Raw genomic sequence first — 24,030 nt, forward strand, 5'->3', positions numbered from 1 at the left:
TACGGGGGTGTGCGGGTAACGGCTCGAAAGTAACATAGCGTTAAGGAGAACTCCTTATAACGTTATGGACCAGACCAGAGCTACACATAAGCCATATTTCATATCGTGAAAAAAGCAGATCTACAAGCTCACAACACATTGCAATGCGTTGTGTGCTTGTAGATTTGCAATTATCACAATTAGGTCTATTGATATTTTATGAACATTTATGAAAATCATTTTGCCCATATAGATGCAATAGGCCTGGTCATCAGCATGGGGCTCACTGTACCAGGTAAGCTGGTTATTATTGTCACTGATGGACAATAATAATCGCTTGTTTATTGTCACTGATGTCAGTTTAATTAAGGTTAATTCTGTCACCATGGTGGATATTGTCACAGTAGCTAAACCTCCTGCAGTGGGAGCGATCTTGATCACTGTAGTTGTCAGTAGGCTGCAACAGTTAGCTGTTACCCAAACGTGTAGTGGTCCTTTAATTGAACAAATCGATGTCATCGATTATAGAAAAATTATCAAAAAATAATAAAATAATCTATTAATAACCTATCCATATTTGGGCATGTTGTCGTTGGGCATCCTCTTCATAGTCTTCCTCTTCCTGCTCCCCCACTGGTACCTTATCCCAGTGGTTCTCAAAGTGTGGTCCTGGGACCCCCAGAGGTCCTTGACTGGGCTCCAGGGGGTCCCCAGCAAAATGACTTAATATAGCATCAAAATCAATTAACCACATTAACCCTATTTTATACTGTACTGGCTATTCAAAAACCACAATGTGGTCATAATTTAAACAAGCACTGTGTGGGCGTTATACAGAAACCCAAAAGTGGAATAGCCAATCAGCATCTGTCATTCACAGAGCCCTGAGTGCAGACACTGTTGAATTCATGCGACCGGGATGGTTTACCAGGCTAGTAAATGACATCTTCCTCACTCAGCTTGGTTGAGTGGTGGTAGCTGAGTATGTAGAGAGATGCCGTCTGGGAATCGGAAAGGTCACAGGTTCGACCCTCAGCTCGCTCAGTGTATGTGTCAAAGACAAAGTGTCCCTGAGCAAGACACTTAACGCCAGCAGTAACCTGCATTATGAACTAGGCTATTTGGCCCACGAGACGAGTTTTACGACGAAGCATGAATTAAACATTATTGACTGTCTTCAAACTCAAACTTTCCAAACTCCTCCCATCTTCTCCATCTGTTTGTTTGGGATGCTGTGAGATGTGTGGAGTTGCAAATGCATTACAATGGGGTTAAAAATGCAGACACTCGCCTGCATTCTTCTCTAATCTGCTTCTGGTAAGAGCTTCATTCAACAAATCAGAACTATTTTACTTCAAAAATAATGTGGTTGCAATAATTTAATTTTGTGTGGGTTGGATCGTTTTACCTTCTGGAACCTTTCTCTTACATTGTAAAAGTACATTCCATAACAAAAGATATTCTAGCACCAAAAACCTTTCATTATCTCCAAATACCACACAAAAGAAATATCATTTTACTAATGCACACAACACTGAGGTCAGAGTTCGCAATGGTAGACCTCATGTGTTATTCATGAGATTCAACAGTTTTATGAACCCCATCCTTCCTCCTTCCTCCCCATCCTCTCATCTTTCCATCTCTGAAGTAAAAAGCTTTTCCTGAAAACACCCACGAAAACCATCAACAACCATAACTGTACAGCACTTAGCTTTGGAACAGCCTGTCTTTGTTTACACAATTGTGACAAATCTAATGGACCCACACTATTTCCCACAAACAAATCCAATTAGCCCCTTGGCCCCATTCTGTCCAGTGTAGTTTGCCCATGGAAAAGTTATCCAGTGCATTTTTGATCAACACATCTTAGACTAGAACCAGAAGATATTGGAACCATGTTAGAAATATATATTTTTTACTTTAACATGTCATCCCTTAAAATTGATGGTTGTTTTTAATCCATAAAAAAAAAATCAATCAATCAGTCAATCAATGAATTGATTGAATCAATCAATCGGTCAACGAAAAGGGTGGTTTAATTAGGTAGTCTGTCACTGCACATCATAAAGTATCATTCTCTCTGCACTCGTAAACTGAACTCGTAAACTGAACCGTATGTCGTACCTGTACTCAAAGGTTGAATTGCTGTAGGATAATGGAAAGTGGGAGAGTGCTATGGGACATCCTCTCCCCACACAACAAACATTTCATCACTGATGTGGTGGCACCATGCCATGAATGGTAAATGTGCATGTGAGTGTGTGTATGTCAAAGCCCCACATTTGAGATGCGGATTGTGTGTGTGTGTGTGTGTGTGTGTGTGTGTGTGTGTGTGTGTGTGTGTGTGTGTGTGTGTGTGTGTGTGTGTGTGTGTGTGTGTGTGTGTGAGAGAGTGTTTGTGTTTGTGTGTGTGTGCGTGTGCGTGTGTGCGTGTGCGTGTGCGTGTGTGTGCGTATGTGTGCGTGTGTGTGCGTGTGTGGAGCAAATAATCACATAGCCATACCATGTCCAAAGCCATCAGATGCTTTCTAGTGTGAGATGCAATTCTAATGGGATGTACATTTTGCAACGATTTGCGATTATAATCAATATTGAAATCCCAACCCAACTGGCAGCTTCAGACTTTCACCATAGGGTTTAATTGAGGCTTAAATACTGACGGTTGATGACATCAGGCCTTAATTGCTGGCTCTCTATTACAGTACTGTATATGCCTCAGGGGCTTGTTGTTATGAAGACAATGTTATACAAAGAGATATGAACAGGAATTATGTAAACTGATCACTGCATAGCATGCAACGTGTGTGTGTGTGTGTGTGTGTGTGTGTGTGTGTGTGTGTGTGTGTGTGTGTGTGTGTGTGTGTGTGTGTGTGTGTGTGTGTGTGTGTGTGTGTGTGTGTGTGTGTGTGTGTGTGTGTGTGTGTGTGTGTGTGTGTGTGTGTGTGTGTGTGTGTGTGTGTGTGTGTGCGTTGCTTATAGCGAAGAGCTTGTGCCACAGTCGTTCCAAGCTTTCTGGACAGAGGAAACCTCACCAACACTCACTATCTCATTAAGGTTTTATTAGCTTTGCCTAATTTCATGTAAATTCTAATGTTCATCTCAATTGTGTATCTCTCTGTCCTTTTGTTACTGTTTGTGTATTTTATGTTTCTCTCTGACTTTCTGAATGTGTCTGCAAGCCGTCATCCTCAGTCTCTCATATTGCTTTTTCTCTTTTGTCTGTGTCTTTCCCCCACACATTCCTCATTGTTCTTCACACATCTTCAGAGATGTCGTCCCTTCGGGAAAAGGAGATGCAAAAAGTCTTATTCCGACCTGAGGGACAGAGATTGAAGGAGTTTATAGAGATTGTGGAGCTGGAGCCGGGAAGGCATTTTCTCTGTGTTTCGGGTAATTATGTTATTTCCTACTGATCATCTTACATAGTGTTTATAAAAATATAAATGCATTTTTTTCCTTCTTCCTTGGATATACAGTATAACAATTAAGGCACTTAGTGATTATAGCATAGATTATTGCACTTATTGTAAGTCGCTTTGGATAAAAGCGTCTGCTAAATGACTGTAATGTAATGTAATGTAATTATAGGTAGCCTATCTGTTTTGATACAACTTTTCTTTCAAATATAAATTTTATTTTTGTATAATTAATTCAAAGGCAATCATTTTCTGAGTGTACATTGCTACAGTAAATGGTTATAGTTGTCTTCACATATTTATTAGAATGACAGCTACAGCTATTAGGATGCTTTTTGACAGACTGTGTTACTTATAATTATGACAGTTTGCTGCAAAATCATTGATCAAATCACTCCTTGTCAGACTTTGTGCCGCTCCACGAAACAGACAATGCACTAGGCTTGAAATGATTGTTAAGGTCCATTATTTTTATTGCTGATTAGATTCCATACTGCAATGCATATACTGTATTTGCCTGATGAAAACCAGTGCTGTATCCCTATGATCTGCAGTTCCACAGAGCAAGGTGGTACAGATATGCATCGTCAGATGTCAGCCTAAGAAATCCTCAAAGTCTGGATCCAAGAGTTGCCATACCAAACGCTCTCGACTTGAGGATTCCTACAAGAGGACGGAGGTCTGGTCCCTTCAGGACCTGGCTCTGATTGATGGACGAGACCCTGATGTAGTGAGTTCCTTAATCCAAATCTGCTTGATTTCCGCTGTTTTCTAATTAATATCTGGGACAGGATTACTGTCCTGGATGGAATACATACAATGTGTTCTACAAAGCTTTGCTTTTAATCACTTTGGTTGAATTCCGGTGGGATCATTCATTTTAATTTGATATTCTTCTGTTCTGTGATCAGACAATTATTGTATCTTACTATATATAAAATGTTTCATACTAAATGTCCTTTGTCAGGACTGTTGCCAAAAATCTTTGTCTTAGTTGTAGCCTGAATTTTGAGAGCCACATTAATAATCTTGTTCTGGAATGTTTTCATCTCAGGAACATATCCAGACTCAGATACATTTTGAGTTTTAAAGGTACCAGAATAATCATACACACTTTCATTTCTTCATGCCTTCACTATTGCAATGGTGTTATATGTTTTAAGCAAAAAAACACTAAATGGTCTACACATTTTACAGAATGCTGCTGCTAGATGTTTAACTAAAACCATGAGAAGAGAACAATACTCCTATTGTATATTCTCTATGCTGGTTGCCTGTGTGTTGTTTTAGGATACATTTTTAAGATTTTACTGATTACCTTTAGGGCATTTCATGGACTGGCTGCTAATTACATTTTTTAGTTATTAACCCCTTATGAGCTTGTGTGGTCCTCTGGTTGTTCCTGAGTTGAGGCTGAAGACAAAGGGTGACTATGCCTTTGCTATCAGGGCTCTTCGACCCTGGAACAACCTGCTTGAGGAGCTCAGGCTTGCTAAATTGGTTACTTCTTAAAATTTCTATAGATTGAAATGTATTGCAATTTCATAATTTGCTTTTTTAATATTATATTTTTCTTATCCAATGTACTTTTTATACATGTATCTGTTTTGCTCATTGTTTGTTTTCATTTCAATATTGCCCATTTGGCAGTGCCACCTATTTCACGCCTATCCACCCTGAACTTTTGAACCATAGGTTGTACATTCAAAATGTATTTTTCCCTGAATTCATTGGATCATGACGCAACGCCCATTTCTGTCAGCATTTTCTTCAAAACACATTTTTAGCGGCGCTAGCCGCTCTATACCTTTAGGTATAGAGCGGATATTAGCCCTCTATACCTGGCTTTTGCGTCAACGTTCTGATTGGTCAGGCTCGCCAAGGTTCTGATTGGTCAGGTCCGTCAACGTTCTGATTGGTCAGGCCCGCCAAGGTTCTGATTGGTCAGGTCCGTCAACGTTCTGATTGGTCAGGCCCGTCGAGGTTCTGATTGGTCAGGTCCGTCAACGTTCTGATTGGTCAGGCCCGTCGAGGTTCTGATTGGTCAGGTCCGTCAACGTTCTGATTGGTCAGGCAAGGGAACTATTCATGACATCAATATTATATCATGAATGCAAAATTAGATGGTTTATATAAACTGTAAAAGTCCGGAACATAAACACTCTGGGTACGGCTTATATATTGTATCGATTATTTCATAACACATACATATCTTTCTGGTACCACATGTATACACACGCACACACAAAGTTTATTTTTTAGGTACCCACTCTATCAGCTATGACAGATCAGTTTTTGCCACTTACCTTGGAATGCATTTGGTGATTCGCTTCCAATGGCACTATTTAGTGCCACTGGAAGCCTTGAAATAAATTTACAGAGATTTAATATTGTTTCTCTAGTAGAAACACATATCTATGACAAAATATATCAAAGGCGCCGCTACCTTCACACAGGTGTGATTTTTTTTGTTACTACTCACTCATACAGATTGTATTCCAAACTCACAAACATCGCTACACATCTCTGGAGTCATGTGGTTGATATTTTACTGACTGGCTGGCTTCCAGAGTTTGCATGAGGGGCCTATATAAAAAGAAAAGGCAAAAATCCTGAACACTGTGAATCACATATTAAGGGCTGGGCTTCTGCAGCCCATGGCTTGATAGCTGCAGCCCATGGCTTGCATTTGATTGATTGATTGATTGATTGATTGATTGATTGATTGAATACTTTATTTGTCAGAAATGTAAAAACAGCACAAGGTACTGTCAGACATTATGGCTAAAAGGATGACACAAAAAAATCCTGGGGACTTGTTTCCATTGTGGTCCTGAGTATGCCACGAGCCTGGTGGAGATATGCAGTCTGCGGAGTGCCCCTTTCTAGTTTGGTTTCTGTCTGTTATTGCTTGATTTTGTTGAAAGGCTTTTCCATCATTTATATTTTACCATTTTGTTATTGTTTCCCTCCGTATTTATTTTGTTGATTCACACTGCACTTTTTAATTGTTGATTCTTTTAATGTTTTATTACACACTGCACGTTTGCATAGGTTGTCATGTTTTTGTTCTGTTCTTTTATTAAATGTTTTAATTTTTTCTTCTGTACGTTTGTTTTTATAAATAAAGTGTATTACTTCTGCTTACAAAATTGTAATAGTTCATATTATAGTCAATTCAGCTTTTGAGATGTTAATAATAATGAGCATCAGGTAATTTTGTCATGTTTTCCCCACAAATACTGCATCTTCAAATGAAAGACCTTTTCCGAGCCAAGGGTTTTTGTTATTGCCTTAATATATGTTTCTCTCGTCTTTTATACCCTCCAAGGATGACCCCTGTTTTCTGATGCACTTTGACAAGGTGCGTGTAGTGACTGCCATTACCTGCTCTGCCAAATACGCCATGGTGCGTACCCTGGTTGTCCTCAGTGACCAGTACTGTCAGAGACAATTCAAGTTGAAGAACTTTGACTTGGCTTACATCAAACCTACATGCAACTACACTAACAGAGGTGACTGTGTTGTCCTCATGCAGTTCTGCTTCTATGCATTCAACCTAGTGTGTCTGTCCATGTGCCCTGTCCCTATGGACTAAATGTTGTATAGCTAAATGATTGTACTGTGTGTGTGTGTGTGTGTGTGTGTGTGTGTGTGTGTGTGTGTGTGTGTGTGTGTGTGTGTGTGTGTGTGTGTGTGTGTGTGTGTGTGTGTGTGTGTGTGTGTGTGTGTGTGTGTGTGCGTGTGCGTGTGCGTGTGTGTGTGGTCGGCTGTACTTTTGATTACAGCTTAGAGGAAGCCTTCCTAACCAAAGTGCTAAAATATCATCAGCTAGAGCAGACCATCTCTCAGCTAGGCTACAGACTACGTTTGTTGTTTTTATCTTTGGTAGCCTATAGGGCACGTGCACAAGTTGTGAGGGGCCTTCAAATGGCCGGCCTCTCCAAACGGAGGGCCAAACAATAATAGCAAGGTACTGCTCAATATCAGCTATTATAGGAAGCCGCTCAATTTGGAGGAGGCGTTGTTTCCTTTACCCATGATTGTTGTCTGCTGTGTTTGACAAGTATGCCAACATTATTGTATGTAACAATGTTCTGCCTTATATGCACTTTGTAACTGGCTGTTTTCCCATTATCTGACAGCACTGGCAGTGTTTATGTCCTTTGTGCAAGGCATTCTTGTACTTCTGTTTATGTGGACATAAATAAATATTTCAAATGTGTGTGTGAAGGTACTTATTTTTTGTATTTGTTGATCTATACTGTACATGTACATGTAGGCTATGTGTGTGTTATAAACATGGAGTGAGTTAATGGATGGCATTTTATGGTGAATACATTCTGATACATCAGTATATCAAGACTAATGTGGAGCACAACTGAGGGGACAGACATTATTTCTCCAAGATATATGTTTTTCATTTTGGAATTTGGACACTTATAATTTGCCTGTGTGTGTGTCTTCATTGCTAATAGAGGCTTCATACAACTTGACCACTGGCAACTTTGTAACACTTTTGTGTTAGCTATATAAACTACTTTATTCTTATTATGAATATGATTATGAATACGATTATGATGATGATGATAATAGGGATTATTAATATTATGGAGGCGGTGAAGATCAATGATACTTGGGCTCTGTACTCAACTGTACAAATAAATATTTTAAAACCATTCTGAATAATAAAATACAATTCAATCTATTAGCCCTGGTTGTTTTATTGAACAAAAATAATAATGTAAGGCTGCATTACTCAGGTTCGTCTACAGGTAGCGACAAAACACTGGGCAACAGCGACATGCCAATTTAGTTGTCTAGAACACTGCCTGACGGAAAACAAAACAATATGTTTTAAAGTGCACGTTCATTACATTCAAATGTCAATTTAATCATACTGATATTTATATTATCATATCAATTTGTTCTTAAATGTATTTTAAAACAATAACAATGGATTTTGTTCGGTTCCGACACCGCCAGCCTAAACATTGCGGAAGTGCGGCAGTGTGCCTGGCGCCAAAATTCAATTCAAAGAGAGAAGAGAAAGACCAGTTGTGTTGTTGTCGTCTGTGAATAAACACCACACAGTTACTGCGTTTTACTTTTCATCGTTTTAATATTTTAATACAATTAATAAATACGCATTGGATCTGGACACTGCCGAAGGACGCGGAGAAGATGCACATCAAGTCTATTATTATTGAAGGATTTAAGTCCTACGCTCAGAGGACGGAAATCAACGGGTTCGACCCGCTGTTCAACGCCATCACAGGACTGAATGGCAGCGGAAAGTCCAACATTCTGGACTCCATCTGCTTCCTGCTGGGCATCTCCAACCTCACACATGTAAGTGGATGACCAACTGAAAACCTAACTGTATCTTAGTTCGGACCCTCCGCTATAGAGCTCCGAGCTATCGTGGAGGTAGCCTGGGCAGCATTCCATTTTCGGGTATATGATCCGGTCGAAAAAAAGAAAAAGTGGCCGGATAGGCAGAACCGGAAAGACGTCTCACCCCAAAATAGGTCCGTGCTAATAAAATCCTTGATACGGCATTGTTTAGCTTATTTTTTAAATGTAAATGTGCGTGCACTATCCGGAGACTATTTAGCGTCGGTATTATCCCACGGGGAAATTCTATTCCATTTAAACCGCAAAACCGGATAGGCAGAACCGGAAAGAGGATTCTTTTTTCTTTTTTTTTTTCAGTAGGCGTGGTCTAGACCGGATCATATGTTGTCTTCTGGAACGCAGACCAGGCTTTCCTCCGAGGTGGAAAGACTGGTGATGCGAGGTTATCGTGGAGGTAGCCTTTGATGGATCTGTCATGACCGTCTTGGATGATATTCAAAATAAAGTGTGCACTTTCTCCATTTTTGGTCCGTACATCTACATAAACGTTCAGATTTCAAATATAAAGTGCTTACCCCGTGGCCATGGATGTTACAATTGTGTACGGGACCTCAGAAGTATCCATATATTCCGTATTGTTCAATAAAAAGCATTATAATCCGATTGATGGCCATTCCGTATGCTTTCAACTACGCAACCCTATCGGTTCGGAGGTGTATCGCATTCTGATACATTATAACTCTATGAGAAAATGGCCACCGATCGGATTAAAATGCTTTTTATTGAACAATACCGAACATACGGGTACTTCTGAGGTTCCCGTACGTTATTGTAACATCCGTGGCCATGGGGTCAGCACTTTATATTTGAAATCTGATCGTTTATGTAGCTGTACGGACCAAAAACGGGGAGAGCGCAAACACCAGGTTGAAGTTCATCCATGACTGTCATGATATGACAGTCATGTTTCAGGGCTAGTATGTGAGGTTACAAACGGGGCTACTAGTAGTAACCTTTGAAATTGAAACCCCTTTACAAATGGGTGTTTCGTGTTTGACGTTATCTATCCAAAGCGGAATTTGAAATGTCCTTTGTGTCTCGTAATAACTTAATAAAAAGTAATCGTCAATGTAACATTTTGTTAGCAGTGTTCGCTAACTTGGAACCTTAGGATCATGTTGTCATTGTTTTGCCGGGTAGGTCTGCCCGGTCGGCCAAGCCCTCGTAGAGACATTTTAGGTGCTTTTCCACTGACTGTTATTGCTCCTTGGAAGCTTTACAATCCCACCACTGCCACCATTTGTTACCAAGTGGGATTGTGTATAGGCATTTTAGTCAGTGGAAAACCCTTTAAATGTCATAGATCGACCAGGAGGCAGGCTTGCAGGTAAAATAATATAATTTATTCCAGGCCTGGACAACAAAAGAATGAAACAACTCAAAACTCAACAGAACATAAATATCAGAGAGGTAAGGTGTCAGCCTCTCCCCATGGCAGCCCCCATTCTACTGAGCAGCTCTCCATTATATAGTTTAACAGACCCCACCCATGGCTACAATCAACCAACCCCGTGCATTCGAAATCCACCCAAGCTGCTCCCCATGTAGCATTAAGCAGCTCCTCAGGCTTCAAGGCAGCCTCCCCTTTACAGCATCTGATAAATAGATAAACACAAGTATATTAGATTCCATGTCACAACAGAATGTGCACCTTCTGTGGGACTGAGAATCTACAAGTTATACAAAACAGCATCACATACAATGAATGTGTAATACTAGTAAATTAGTCAAGCTGCTCTGTCACAATCTCTATTTTTCAAATGTATAATTATCTTTATCCCACGATTTTGCAAACCCTTTTTCACCCAGTGCCAATAATCTCTCATTTGACAGGTCCGAGCATCAAACCTCCAGGATTTGGTCTATAAGAATGGACAGGCTGGCATCACCAAGGCCACAGTGTCCATCACATTTGACAACTCTAACAAAAGCCAAAGCCCCCTGGGGTTTGAGACTCATGATGAAATCACTGTTACCAGACAGGTTAGCTGTGTGTGTGTGTGTGTGTGTGTGTGTGTGTGTGTGTGTGTGTGTGTGTGTGTGTGTGTGTGTGTGTGTGTGTGTGTGTGTGTGTGTGTGTGTGTGTGTGTGTGTAATGTGTGTGTGTGTGTGTGTGTGTGTGTGTGTGTGTGTAATGTGTATCATTGATTTGATAAATGACCAAATGTTCTTTCCTATCAAGGTGGTAATTGCTGGCAGAAACAAGTATCTCATCAATGGGGTCAATGCCAATAACACCAGGGTGCAGGACCTGTTCTGCTCTGTTGGCCTCAATGTCAACAATCCACACTTCCTCATTATGCAGGTCTGAATGTTTTCATAGTTATGGTAATTCATGTAATGTGACATTAACATTTTGTGCAGAGTTCATGCTTTTTGGATTTGGGAATCCTGTTGCCTGATTGCATCTCTGCATGTGTCCAACATTGATGCAGCATTTATATACTGTGTAGTTTGTCATACTTATATGTTGCTTTGGTTCTTTCAGGGGAGGATCACCAAAGTCCTCAATATGAAGCCACAAGAGGTAATGTTTTATTCAAATTAATTAACCACTTGAACCCTAGTATTCCTGTTCTGGAGGGAACATTTGCTGAAAACGTGACTGATGTACAAGCTCACAACGCAGTCAGCATGTAGATTGGCTATTTTTGGGGAAATTATTTGAGTATAGCCCATAAGAATACAGTCAACTAAGTATAGGGTGGTTCAAAAACATTCACCCACAATTACATTCTCAGACTTGGTTCATGCATGTTGTGCCTCTGCTGTCTGCTCACATGTATTGGCCTGTGTTTACAACCATTCTTTCTCAGATCCTTGCTATGATTGAAGAGGCAGCTGGCACCAGGATGTACGAGTGTAAGAAGATCAGCGCTCAGAAGACCATTGAGAAGAAAGAGGCGAAACTGAAGGAGATTCAGACCGTATGTTACATGTCCTATTCTACCATATTATAGAAGGCACCACCATCACATAAAAGTTATTTAATTAAACACAGCCAAATAATACAAACAACCTTACAAGGATATACATAGTAATGCAGTCTAAAGAATAGCTTGTAGTCTATGTTGCACCCTAATAATACTAGGATTATTTAGTACTAGAATATTAAATTACTCTGTCAACCATAAATGTGTAAAAAAAATCAAAATCATTTCATGGCAAACACTTTTGTGACTTTTTTTTTGGCCCTATTTTCCTTTAGATTTTGGATGAGGAAATTACTCCAACCATGCAGAAGCTGAAAGAGGTAAAATATAAGAAGAAACTGAACAATTTCATGCTCCTTAACAATGCAATGATTTTAACCATTGTTGTTTCAGGCTATTCATGTGTAGATTTATGTGCAGATTGTGTTTTTATACCCTCTTTTCATTTGATTCATGGACACTCTAAATATTCACATATTTCAGTTTTGTAAACGGCCGGCCATGTAGTATGAATAAACAAACCATAACCTTAATGTAAGCCACTAACCCAGTGAATTTCCAACTTTTACTCTCATTACCATTACTTTTTGGTTCATAACTTCGTACTAATCACAGCAACAACAACAAAACATTTCAACTCCACTTTGCTCTTCTCCCCGTCTGTAGGAGCGCTCATCATACCTGGAGTACCAGAAGCTGATTCGTGAGATCGAGCACCTGTCACGGCTTTATGTGGCCTGGCTGTTTGTCTGTGCAGAGGAGACCAAGCTGAAGTCAGCTGAGGACCTGAAAGGCTTCCAAGACACAATTTCTCAGATGCAGGCCAGGATGACTGAAAATGAGCAGAAAGTCCAGGAGCTCTCTGCCCAGATCCAGGAGCTGCAGAAGAAAAGGGAACAGGTCTGCATAGACAGATAGAAATTGTGACATTTTGTACAGTGTTGTTTTGTTGTGGTAGGCATGTTTTTTTTTCTTGGAATATGGTGGTTCATCAAGGACAGGAGACATATTTAACATGTTATTTGCAGTTGAATGGTGATGGACCATATTCATACGTTGGCATTTTGCTCTTAGTTTATACTCTGGGTTAGGGCTGGGCTATATGACTTCAAATCAATATCATGATTTATTTCAAACGTGCCTCGATTATGATTAATGAATGATTGATTATATAAAAAAGTTAAAAAGGCAGATGTGTAAGTTGCAACAGGTTGTGATGCTACCAATTATGAGCTTGTATGTTGGATTTTTTTTCACTGTGTGTACGTCACAATGAAGTATAATACAGGGTTAAGTGGTTAATTGATTTAGTTATAAAAAAAATGATTTGTTGATATATAAGAGGAAAAACCCTGCTTCTTGATTATTCAATTAACTTAACATGAGCAAGATTAAGTCGGTTATAGGTTCTAAATATTGGTTTTCATATTTTTTCGGATAATTGCCCAGCAATGGGCTGTGAAAAAGCCAGTCCTGGAAAACCCTTGACATGTTTTTGTGTGCCGACTTCCCTCTCTGTAGGAGGTGAGTGGATCCTTGAAGGACCTGGAGGCCACGCTGGCTGATGTACAGCGGCAGGATGCCAAGTCTCAGAGCACCCTGGACCTGAAGAAGAAGTCCCTCAAGGATGAGGCCAAGAAGAAGAATGAGCTTGTCAAGAGTATGGAGGAGGTATGGGAACCAAACTGATTTAGTATCTGTGTCTGATTATAAAATATATATTTGGTTTGCCTTTGTGCTGACAAAAGTGATTGTGAATTAAGCGATAAAAGAAAAATATGTGTTCATTCCCTTGTGATGTGTTGTCTAAGAAGATACTGTATAAGGCAGTCACATTGCTTTGTAAATAAAACTTGAACTACCACCAGGAGAGTATTTACATGTTTTTTTTGTGTGTGTCAATTTTCAGGACAAGAAGATGCTGGTGGTAAAGGAAAAGGAGGTTTCTAAGCACACAGAGAAGCTCCAGACTATAGAGGAGGAGGGCCGGCAGAACGGTGCAGACTTGGAAGCAGCGGAGCAGCACTTCAGGGCTGTGTCAGCAGGTCTCTCCACCAATGAGGACGGAGAAGAGGCCACGTTGGCAGGACAAATGATGACCTGCAAGAACGACACGAGCAAGGCCAATACTGAGGCCAAGCAGGTGAGGAATGGACCTGCATGTCCACTCATGGATAATTATTATTGTCTCCGTCCGTCCGTCCGTCCGTCCGTCCGTCCGTCCGTCCGTCCGTCCGTCCGTGTGTGTGTGTGTGTGTGTGTGTGTCATTCTGTCTGTGGACAGCTAATCTCCGGCACCGTTGGCTTGATCGCAGCGAAACTGTGCACACACACTCCCTGGATGCCACAGCAGAACCTCTGCCCCAAATGTTTCAAATGTTTTATAGTTTATTTATGTATTCTCCACCACACCCCCCCCCTATCTCTGGGTTCTAGGCTGAATTCCTGATTAGACAGAGCTCTATATTTGGGAAGAATTCATCAGTCGCCATGATCATTTTTAGAGGGTGAATATAAAGTTCTGCATGACGCCTCTGTTAACGCAGATTGTGCTTGCAAGACTAGTTACCAAGAAGTCATTAAATCATTGTTGATGGACTGTGCTGTTTTTCTTCCAGATTAGTCATGTTTTAGTACATTGCAACTGACTGGCCCAATTTGCCTTACCTATCATTTGCAATGTAATTATTGCAGGTCAATACAGTGGCTGTAGGCCTATTGCTTCTTCTTTCTCTCTCTCTGCTTCTCCCTCTTACTGTTTTCTTTCTTTCTTCTCTGTGCAGGCCCAAATGACACTGCAGCATGCCCAGGCTGAACTCAAGACCAAACAGGCAGAGGTGAAGAAGATGGACAGTGGCTATAAGAAGGACCAGGACCACCTCCAGGCTGTGAAGAGCAGCAGAGAGAAACTACAGGCTGAGCTAGCTAAACTCAACTACGAAGGTGTGTCTGTCTCTATACAGTGCAATCCAGTTGTAATCCTAAAAGTAACAGTTGTGTTGTAAAAAAAGAATGGTTTGTGCTTCATATCAATTTTAATTCCTGTAATATCATGTGTGTCTGTCTGTGCACACAGATGGCAAGGAAGAGAGTTTGCAAGAGAAGAGGAGACAGCTATCCAGAGAGGCGTCTAAATTTAGAGAGACCTACGAGAGCCTCATTGCTCGCTTCCCCAACCTGCGCTTTGACTACAGGTAAGGACTATGTTTAATACAAAGGCTTTTATTTTTATATTTTGGTTTTGTTTTTGGTCATAGAACTAACATTAATTTCTAAATTACTTGCTTTTGTGTTACTCTAGATTCTACAGATTGGATAATATGATGTCTGTATAATATGACTCTTTTGAAAAGTTTATTGAACTTGTTTGCTCAATACCCGTACAACAACCTCTGTCCATACAATACCAATTTAATGCTCTCTTTTGAGCCCCGCTTGAGGCAGAGGATTATGGATGGCAAAAAGGTGAAGCAATGGCTTTACCGCTGGTGCCACCCTTAGGCAAATTCATTTTCTGTTTTTAATTTATACTTTATTTTATCTCATTTAAACAACTTTTTACAATATGTACAAGTCTTTAAGACACTAGTAATTTTCTTTTTAGCCCCACTAGTGAAAGCACAGAGTTAGTAAGGATAGTGTCGGTCATTTTCTTTCAGAACTGCCTCTAGACGCCGCTAACCAGGCTTTTAGACTTGGACTTAGACTAACTGTCTAACTGTGGTGGCTGACACTTCTCGCATTGCATTTTTGTGTTCTGTTGTTTTGCTGCTAGTTTGTACATGGATTTGTATTGGATTCCAACTTTTTCTCGGGACTCCAAATATCCAATCCAGTTTCTTTCTTGGGCCAGTATTGGTCTGATATTGAGTATTGTATCAACATATCCCTAAAATGATCTCTCCTCATCACCTCCAACTTATCCCTGAAATGATCTCTCCTAATCACCTCCAACCTTACTATATTCTCACAAATGTACAGTCATTTATTTTTCTTATTTATTACTTATTTAAATGAAAAGGTAATCCAGTGCAGCAGCAGTGTCACTACTTTGCAGTTTCTTGGGTGGATAATCATTTACAGCATTTTAAGCGTTGAACTTGTTTGTGTAACATCAGCATTAATGCAAGGGAGGCAGTTTGGTAGATTTGACCAGAATCATGAAACTATCTAAATTGAATGCTGTTTTGCAGCCTTTTAAAATTGAGAAATAACTTGTGTGTGTGCATGGCGTGCATGTACCACATTAATTGAAATTAGACGTTTAAGGGAGTTTGAGGCCGAAGCATACCATTTATACCCCATTTTATACTTAAGCTAATAAAAAATAGCCGATCTAACAATGCCACAATGCGTCGCATCATGCCATGTTGTGAGCTTGTAGATCTGCTACTTTTGAATAATTTTTAAAATATTTGGAGAAGTTTAATATTTTTGCCTATAATGACATGAATAGGAACACCACTAACCAAGTGTCACTGCTCTCCTCTAGGGACCCGGAGCGCGGCTGGGATCGCAGCAAAGTGAAGGGGCTGTTGGCTAACCTGATCACAGTAAAGGACGTCTCCTACGCTACTGGACTGGAGGTGGTCGCCGGAGGAAAACTTTATAACATAGTTGTCGACACAGAGGTATGAGGGTGCATGCCTTTTACCTGAAAAGTTTATTTTCTGGATTGTACGTTTTCAGATTTAACTTGTACACCAATGATGAAGATGTGTCTTGAAGAAGAAGTTTGTGTTTCTGTTTGCCAGGTGACAGGAAAGAAGCTGCTGGAGAAGGGTGAGCTGAAGCGAAGGTACACCATCATACCTCTCAACAAGATCTCTGCCAGGTCACTCAATGCCAATGTGATCAACACTGCCAAGAGTCTGGTGAGAGACTGTAGTTTAATTGTTGAGCACATCTAATCCTAATGGACACAGGGGCTTCAGAAATGGGATTGCCAATTCCATTATTGCTAAGTAGTCTGATGACCGGCAGTATTCTCATCCCTCCATTTTCTTCACCGCTGTTCTTGCCTCTTTCTTTTCTTCCATTTTCTCTCCCTCATCACCTAGGTTGGAGAGCAAAATGTCCACACGGCTCTGTCCCTGGTGGGCTATGAAGAAGACCTTCGTAAGGCCATGGAATACGTGTTTGGCTCCACACTGGTGTGTGACACGCTGGACAATGCCAAGAAAGTGGCTTTTGACAAGAGGGTCATGACCAAGACTGTGACCTTGGGAGGGGACATCTTTGACCCTCAGGGAACTCTCAGTGGTGGTGAGTGCTGGTTGTCAAAGAACAGACTTTCCTAGTTGGGACTATTTAAAAAATAATTGATTGTAATTTATTTAAAAGGCACTTTAAAAAAATCCAATTTGCTTTACTATAACAACAACGTGAGAGTCAGATACAAAAAAGGATGTGGGGGGGGGGGGGGTAATTAAATCAAAAAGTAAAATGATAGAGGCAAGGGCAAGGGTATATGCAGATCGGCTATTTTCGCCCACGCCACATTTTACGATGAAGTACAGGTCAGGCTTAAATGGTTGAAAGCGATTTTAAAAGAATATGTTGAGAGCCTGATTGCCTCATGCAGGCTATTCTCTTCCACACATACTACACATTTACTCCCTACTTGCAGTGATTCCCAACTTTTCTGGATCAGGGCCCAGTTTAAATGTAATGTTATATTATCATTAAAATGTCACTAGCAATACCCTCGCGGCCTACAGGTTGGGATTCGCTGTCTTACACACTTTGCTCTTCCCCACTCCCTCCTGCCCTGTAGGAGCCCGGTCCCAGTCAGCCTCGGTGTTGGCCAGCCTGCAGGAGCTGAAGGAGGTTCACGAACGCCTAAACGAGAAGGAAACCGAGCTACAGGACATCGATCGACAACTGGCCGGCCTAAAGGCAACTGCTGAGAAGTACGGGGGCACACACACACACATACAAATACACAAGTTAAAGGCTCACAGAATATACCTCATGTTAGTCAATTTTTCTAGGACCCACTACTATGTTATGAGGTTGTAACACTTGCTCAAAATACTATTGGATTCCCACTGTTTGACAGACACACAACTCAAACACCCCACTTTTCAACCTTTGACCATAAACTTCCTTTCATCCTTTTTGCCATCTTGCATCTCCTCCCATGGTTCCTTCTCTACCTCCTCCCCTCCTCTGTCCCTATGCTGTGACTTGCTTTCTGCAGGTACCGTCAGCTGAAGCAGCAGTATGAGCTGAAGGTGGAGGAAGAACAGATCCTGCAGGCCAAGCTGCAGCAGAGCTCCTTCCACCAACAGCAGGAGGAGCTGGAGAGACTGCGCACGGCCATTGGTGAGGACATACACACACTCATTACATGTATGGAAGCACACATATAAACTTAACTGCTTGCACACTAATATCTGACCTCAGATGTTTTCAGTACTAAACTGAAATGTAATGTGGTTAAAAGGGAAGCGCTAATAAACGTGTGCACAAATAATTTGAATGTTAACGGTGTGTTTTTGTTGGGTGTGTGTGCGTTTGTCCAGAGGTGAGCGAGGAGACTCTGCGCAGCACCAAGGACGTGCAGAAGCGAGCGGAGGAGAAGTACAAGGTGCTGGAGAACAAGATGAAGAACGCGGAGGCAGAGAGAGAGAAAGAGCTTAAAGCTGCTCAGCAGAAACTCAATGCAGCCAAGGCCAAAGCTGATGCTTTCAACAAGAAGCTCAAAGAGAAACAGCAGGTACGCAGATTTCTGGTGTCTTCATGTTGCCTGCCAGAGAGACCATATCATTAAGTTGACTTCATGTGGTTCCCAAACGGTGCGCCACGGCACACTGGCGTGCTGTGAGACAAGTCCAGGTGTGCCTTGGGATTTTTGTATTGGATTTTGGACAGATATTAATACAGGTGTGTCTTGACATTTTGACTTGCACTTTAGTGCGCCTTGGGCACACAAAGTTTGAAAACCACTGGTCTAAGGCATAATGCTGTTTCTGTACACAGCTTAGCGTATGTTGAAGAATGATGTAACCATTGGAGTAAAGCAGACCTATATTTTGACTTATGGGGTAAAAATGATAAATACTATTATTTTCCATCTCAGAATCTATATGTGATGTAATCCTAATTTCTATCTTTGGGGAAAAATACCCTCTGGATTGGGTCTTTTAAGAGTGGACAGGCCACAGTGCCATGCCTTTCCCGTCTTCTATCATCTCATCCTGTCTTCTGTCCATGTGTGGGCCCGTCCATGCATGTAGGAGTCTGAGGCGGTGGCCCTGGAGTTGGAGGAACTGCGAAGAGAGCAGGCTGGTTATGAGCAACAGATCCAGGCAGTGGATGACGCCATGAAAGCCATTCAGGAACAGATAGATAGTATGTCTACCACAGTGGCCCAGAACAAGGCAAGTTAGTTAACCCTCACCCAACTAGTTTAGTTGGGTTAGGGAATGAAGATTTTAACTGTGACAGATGCAGTTTCTGTTTGTTTTTGTGTGTTTTATGTGTCGTCCAGTAAGGTAAACCTTCCAGTAAATATGGATTATATCAACAACAACTGAAAATGTCCTGTATTTTAAGTTTGCCACAAATCCCATTTCACTTTTCACTCCTTTGCTCCATAGGAGGCAGTGCGTAATGCTCAGGAGGAACTAGCCCAGCAGAAGGAGGTGATCATGACGAAGGACAAAGAAATCAAGGTAAGAACAATCTTGTCATTCATTTTTACAGCATTTCTAGCAGTGATCATTTTATCATTTTCCTTTTTTTCCATAAAGTATATTATGTGATTTTTATGGATGATGCTGTCTTGTTCTTCACATGTTAATTGTACGATTTTATTGAATGTTCCAGGAAAAGAGCACAGAAGCCAATAAAATAAGGGAGCAGACCAACGATGCTCAGCTGAAGATCAAGGAGCTGGAACACAACATAAACAAACACCGCAAGGACAGCCAGGATGCTGCTGACAAGGTATGACCCACGCTGAAAATACAAGATCTATAAATAATAAATCAGGCTTAGCATTTACTAGGGGCACCACTTGCGCTAACGGCTACATAAATGTCATATTATTATGTGGTTTTCATCATTTTGATTGGTTGGGTTCCATTCTCCCTCTTTATCTCTGTCTCTCTCTCTGTTTCTCTCTGTCTCTCTGCTGGCCTGTTTTTTATTTCAGGTGACTCGTATGCTGAGGGAACATGACTGGATCCAGCTGGAGCGGCAGTACTTTGGCATGCCCAACACCGCCTACGACTTCAAGACCAACAACCCCCGAGAGGCCGGCCAGCGGCTGAAGAAACTGGAGGAGACTTCCGCCAAGCTGGAGAGGAACGTCAACAAGAGGGCAATGAACATGCTGAGCGAGACAGAGGAGAGGGTGGGTGTGTGTGTGTGTGTGTGTGTGTGTGTGTGTGTGTGTGTGTGTGTGTGTGTGTGTGTGTGTGTGTGTGTGTGTGTGTGTGTGTCGTATAGTAGAATTTGAGAAATGGACATTGTGAGAACGATTTTCCTGGTTCCTCACAAGAGAAATTGTTTTTATGGTTACAAAAATATGTTTGGATTTGTTTAGGAAAACATTGGGGTTTGGATAAGGATTAGACATTTAGAGTTCAGGTTTAAAAGTTGGGGTTGAAGTTGCAGTATGTTTGATTTATACATGGGTGTTTAAAAATAGACGATCTACAAGCTCACAACGCATCGCAACACTTTGTGAGCTTGTAGATCTATTTTTGGCTTTAGGGTTAGAGTAAAAAATTGCATTTAGTTTTTTAATGGCATTCGTAAAACTAGCTGTCTGTGTCTCTGAGGCACTGTTAAATCACATGACGATGACATGTGACACTTTCCTCCTCCAGTACAATGACCTGATGAAGAAGAAGAGGATAGTGGAGAATGACAAGTCAAAGATCCTTCAGACCATTGAGGAGTTGGATCAGAAGAAGAATGTGGCTCTCAATGTTGCCTGGCAGAAGGTTTGTCTTCATATGTCTCTCAATTGATAGATTGATTAATGTTAATATATCAGCGCTGTCGGGTGGAAACCTTGTATGTATGATTACTTTTAGGAAATGGAAAAAATAACCTGTGTTGAACCTGTTAATTTAAGAAAAATACATAAATCCACTACCTGCTCTCTGCAGGACATAAACGGGTCTCTTCTCGACAGCGAATAAATATATTTATTCATTATCTCGCTTTCTTGATAAGCTAAAGAGTATGTTTTGCTTATTTTTCTGCACAAAATATTTAGTGGGTCCTAGGTCACAGCTGGATCACAACATTAAGGAATCCTTGGTGTAAAAAGTCAAATAATGGCCTAGACCGTGGCGTCGCGGTCTAGGCACCCTGGTTGCAAATCCTTAATAGCAGTGTGCCGCGGGTTCGCGTCCCGTTCCCGTCGGCCTTTCCTGCATGTCTTCCCCCCATCTCTCTCCCCATTCTTCCTGTCAGACTACTTTCCCTGTCCCTCTCCAATAAAAACAATAAAAAAATACCAAAAACAAATCTTTAAAAAAGACAAATAATGCCGCCCTGTTGGTAAGGATGGCAATGACATGTACAGCTAAGACTTCATCTAATTGTCATATTTCCCTTTAGGTGAACAAGGACTTTGGCTCAATCTTCTCCACTCTGCTACCAGGGGCCAACGCCCGCCTGGCTCCTCCCCAGGGTTGTGGTGTCTTGGACGGTCTTGAGTTCAAGGTGGCTCTGGGTGACACGTGGAAGGAGAATCTCTCTGAGCTCAGTGGTGGACAGAGGTCAGTGAACACAAACCTATGTTAACCCAGTCAATCCGCGAACACACCTGTGTCATTTTAGCTATATCCATTATTTTATACTTTGGCTATTCAAAGATAGCAGATATAAAAGCTCATAGTGTGCCCCGCGCTATGAGCTTGTAGATCTGCAAAATCATGAAAATGTGTGCAAATCTTTGAATATACATATTTTTAAAGCAAATCTTTGCTTCTGGGGGTCCCTGGAACAAAATATTTTGAGTCCACGACCAAATACATATAATTTTGGGGGTCCTTGACATGAATACGTTTGAGAACCGCTGATATTATAGTAACATACGATTTTCAGAAAACTGTTTTAGAAATTTAGGAAACATTTGTAGATGCGTCCCCGGATTGAATGGGTTAATTGATTAGTAATATTTTCTATACTATTATTTTTTTGTTTGTTTTTATTAGGCATTTTATTTCTTCATATACTACTTTATTTATTAGTTATTTTAGTTTGGTCATAACGGCATTGATGATTAATGACTTGCTAGCACAGCATTTAAAGTAATTGACTGCTATTTAATGAGCATCAGTGGAGAACCTTGTTTTAAAAGAACGGTGTGGGTCAGGGTAGTGGCGCAGGGGAAAACTATCGGCCATGTTGGGGGGAGAGGGAAGCCAGGCCGGGAGATCAATCTTTGTCACTGCACCTACTCTTATGAGCTGTCAGCGAGGAATGTTTAACGGGGGGAGTATGACAGACATGTCTTCCCGTTGGGGACTTTTCACTGGTAGGTGAGCCAGTAGGGTAGAACAGCGATGGCAAGCAGCGGGAGAAATACATCTTCATAACGACTATATTGGGAGAAAAAAGGGGTAAAAATAATTAGGGTGAGAAAGAATGGTGTAACTTTATAGCTTGTGTGTGTGTTTCAGGTCCTTAGTGGCCCTGTCTCTGATCCTGGCCATGCTGTTGTTTAAGCCGGCTCCCATCTACATCCTAGATGAGGTGGATGCAGCCCTGGATCTCTCCCACACACAGAACATTGGACAGATGCTGCGCACACATTTCAGGCACTCCCAGGTATGTAAATGCATAGTAGCACATACACACAGACAAACATTACTGTGCTAAAATGTTCTGAAGATACTTGGAATAAAGCATAAATATTAGGACCACACTTTAATTTGTCTTTTTGGATGAAAGGTTTGTGGAGCTTACTGAATATGGAGTTAATACTGTGAAATATAAAAACTGTGGGAGTATACAGATTAAGCATGGTTTTTAAACTGTTACAAAACGACCAAAGTATTCTTAATTAATTGTGTTTATACCTTTTTCTTATAGAATGAACGATTTGTATAATGCTTTTTCTTATAGCAACGTGTAACACACGTACAAGTTGTTGTCCCATCACTTGTAAACTTTAAGCATAAGGCCCACCACGGCTGCAACTATTGGTTATATTCTTAGTGATTATTCTATCGATAATTTTAATTGATTAATCGAGAAGCAGGTTTCTTTATCTTCGATAAATCAAGAATACATATTTTTTTAATCGACCAAAATTATTTTATACTTGGTTGTATAACAGTGTTGCAGAAGAATAGCGAAAATATCCAATAAATTAATCTACAAGCTCACAAGCTTGTAGATTGACTTATTTTCGATATTTCAAAAACTACATTTGGGAAAAAAGCTTGAACCGTGAATTATTTTATTTATTTTAGTAGTATTAACTGTTGCACCCCTAAATGTGTGTGTATATACGTCTCCCTCCAGTTTGTGGTGGTGTCGCTGAAGGATGGCATGTTCACCAACGCCAACGTTCTGTTCAAGACCAAGTTTGTTGACGGCATGTCAACAGTGTCGAGAACAGCCCTCAGCCAGAGCGACACCGGCCTTGCTCAGAAAGGCCAGGACAAGGCTCGTTCTAAAGACAAGAGGAACAAGCAACTCATTGGAGTGATGTAGAGAAATGTTTAAGGAATATATTGGGATTGTAATGGCGCAATTGTATTTTATTCGCCTTTTTTATGTTGTTCCTTGTTACTGTTTTTAACTTTAAGCTGTTTTACAGTCTGTGACAACTAGTGTCATTTCATATGTAAATTTCTATACAGTTATTTGTACTATTTTATCTTGCTTGTCTTTTTATCTTTCACTCTCTTTCAGCCTAATAAAGAACCTACATATACTGTATTGGTGTCTATTTTAAACAACATGTCTGGATTGGACGACTGTTCATTGAGGAATGTGAATATTATCATTGAAGATCTTGCGTTTGTGCCTGTCTTTGTGCACTCTGTGTGTGTCATTAAGCCTGATTTATACTTTGTCATACAACGGTGGCGCATGCTGAAGACGGTCCATCTACAAGCTCAATAATGCTGCTTTGAGTATTTGTGAACATTTCCATGCACACAATGTCACTGCAGCAAATATACCTGCAGGAAACTCCAGGGGACACAAACCTTTACCTTGTTTTATTGACCTACTGATCAACTCTGTACGGTTATAGTTTTAACCAATGCATTATGTACTGTAATGCTATTCTAACAATATGTTTT

The 24,030-nt window shown here is 40.7% G+C and overlaps 2 protein-coding genes across 2 annotated transcripts; both read left to right on the forward strand.

Moving 5' to 3' along the window:
* Positions 1-3,243: 3,243 nt before the first annotated feature.
* On the forward strand, positions 3,244-6,993 carry exoc1l (exocyst complex component 1 like; the record flags this gene model as incomplete). Its single annotated transcript, XM_084047530.1, has 3 exons — positions 3,244-3,369; positions 3,950-4,125; positions 6,727-6,993. Exons 1-3 carry the CDS (start codon positions 3,249-3,251, stop codon positions 6,991-6,993), a joined length of 564 nt encoding a protein of 187 aa, XP_083903656.1. The 5' UTR covers positions 3,244-3,248.
* Positions 6,994-8,428: 1,435 nt separating this feature from the next.
* Positions 8,429-23,657, forward strand: smc2 (structural maintenance of chromosomes 2). The gene is made up of 25 exons (XM_084074441.1): positions 8,429-8,747; positions 10,647-10,796; positions 10,996-11,118; positions 11,302-11,340; positions 11,630-11,740; positions 12,022-12,066; positions 12,413-12,646; positions 13,268-13,417; positions 13,656-13,889; positions 14,530-14,689; positions 14,823-14,940; positions 16,239-16,377; positions 16,501-16,620; positions 16,807-17,011; positions 17,523-17,658; positions 17,949-18,073; positions 18,274-18,467; positions 18,988-19,131; positions 19,351-19,425; positions 19,580-19,699; positions 19,908-20,108; positions 20,587-20,703; positions 21,329-21,489; positions 22,396-22,543; positions 23,243-23,657. The coding sequence occupies exons 1-25, from the start codon at positions 8,580-8,582 to the stop codon at positions 23,432-23,434; spliced, it is 3,609 nt and encodes a 1,202-aa protein (XP_083930567.1). The 5' UTR covers positions 8,429-8,579; the 3' UTR covers positions 23,435-23,657.
* Positions 23,658-24,030: the final 373 nt, after the last annotated feature.

The sequence above is a fragment of the Gymnoscopelus microlampas genome (genome assembly GCF_963454915.1).
Source record: "Gymnoscopelus microlampas genome assembly, chromosome: 2".
NCBI lineage: Eukaryota > Metazoa > Chordata > Actinopteri > Myctophiformes > Myctophidae > Gymnoscopelus > Gymnoscopelus microlampas.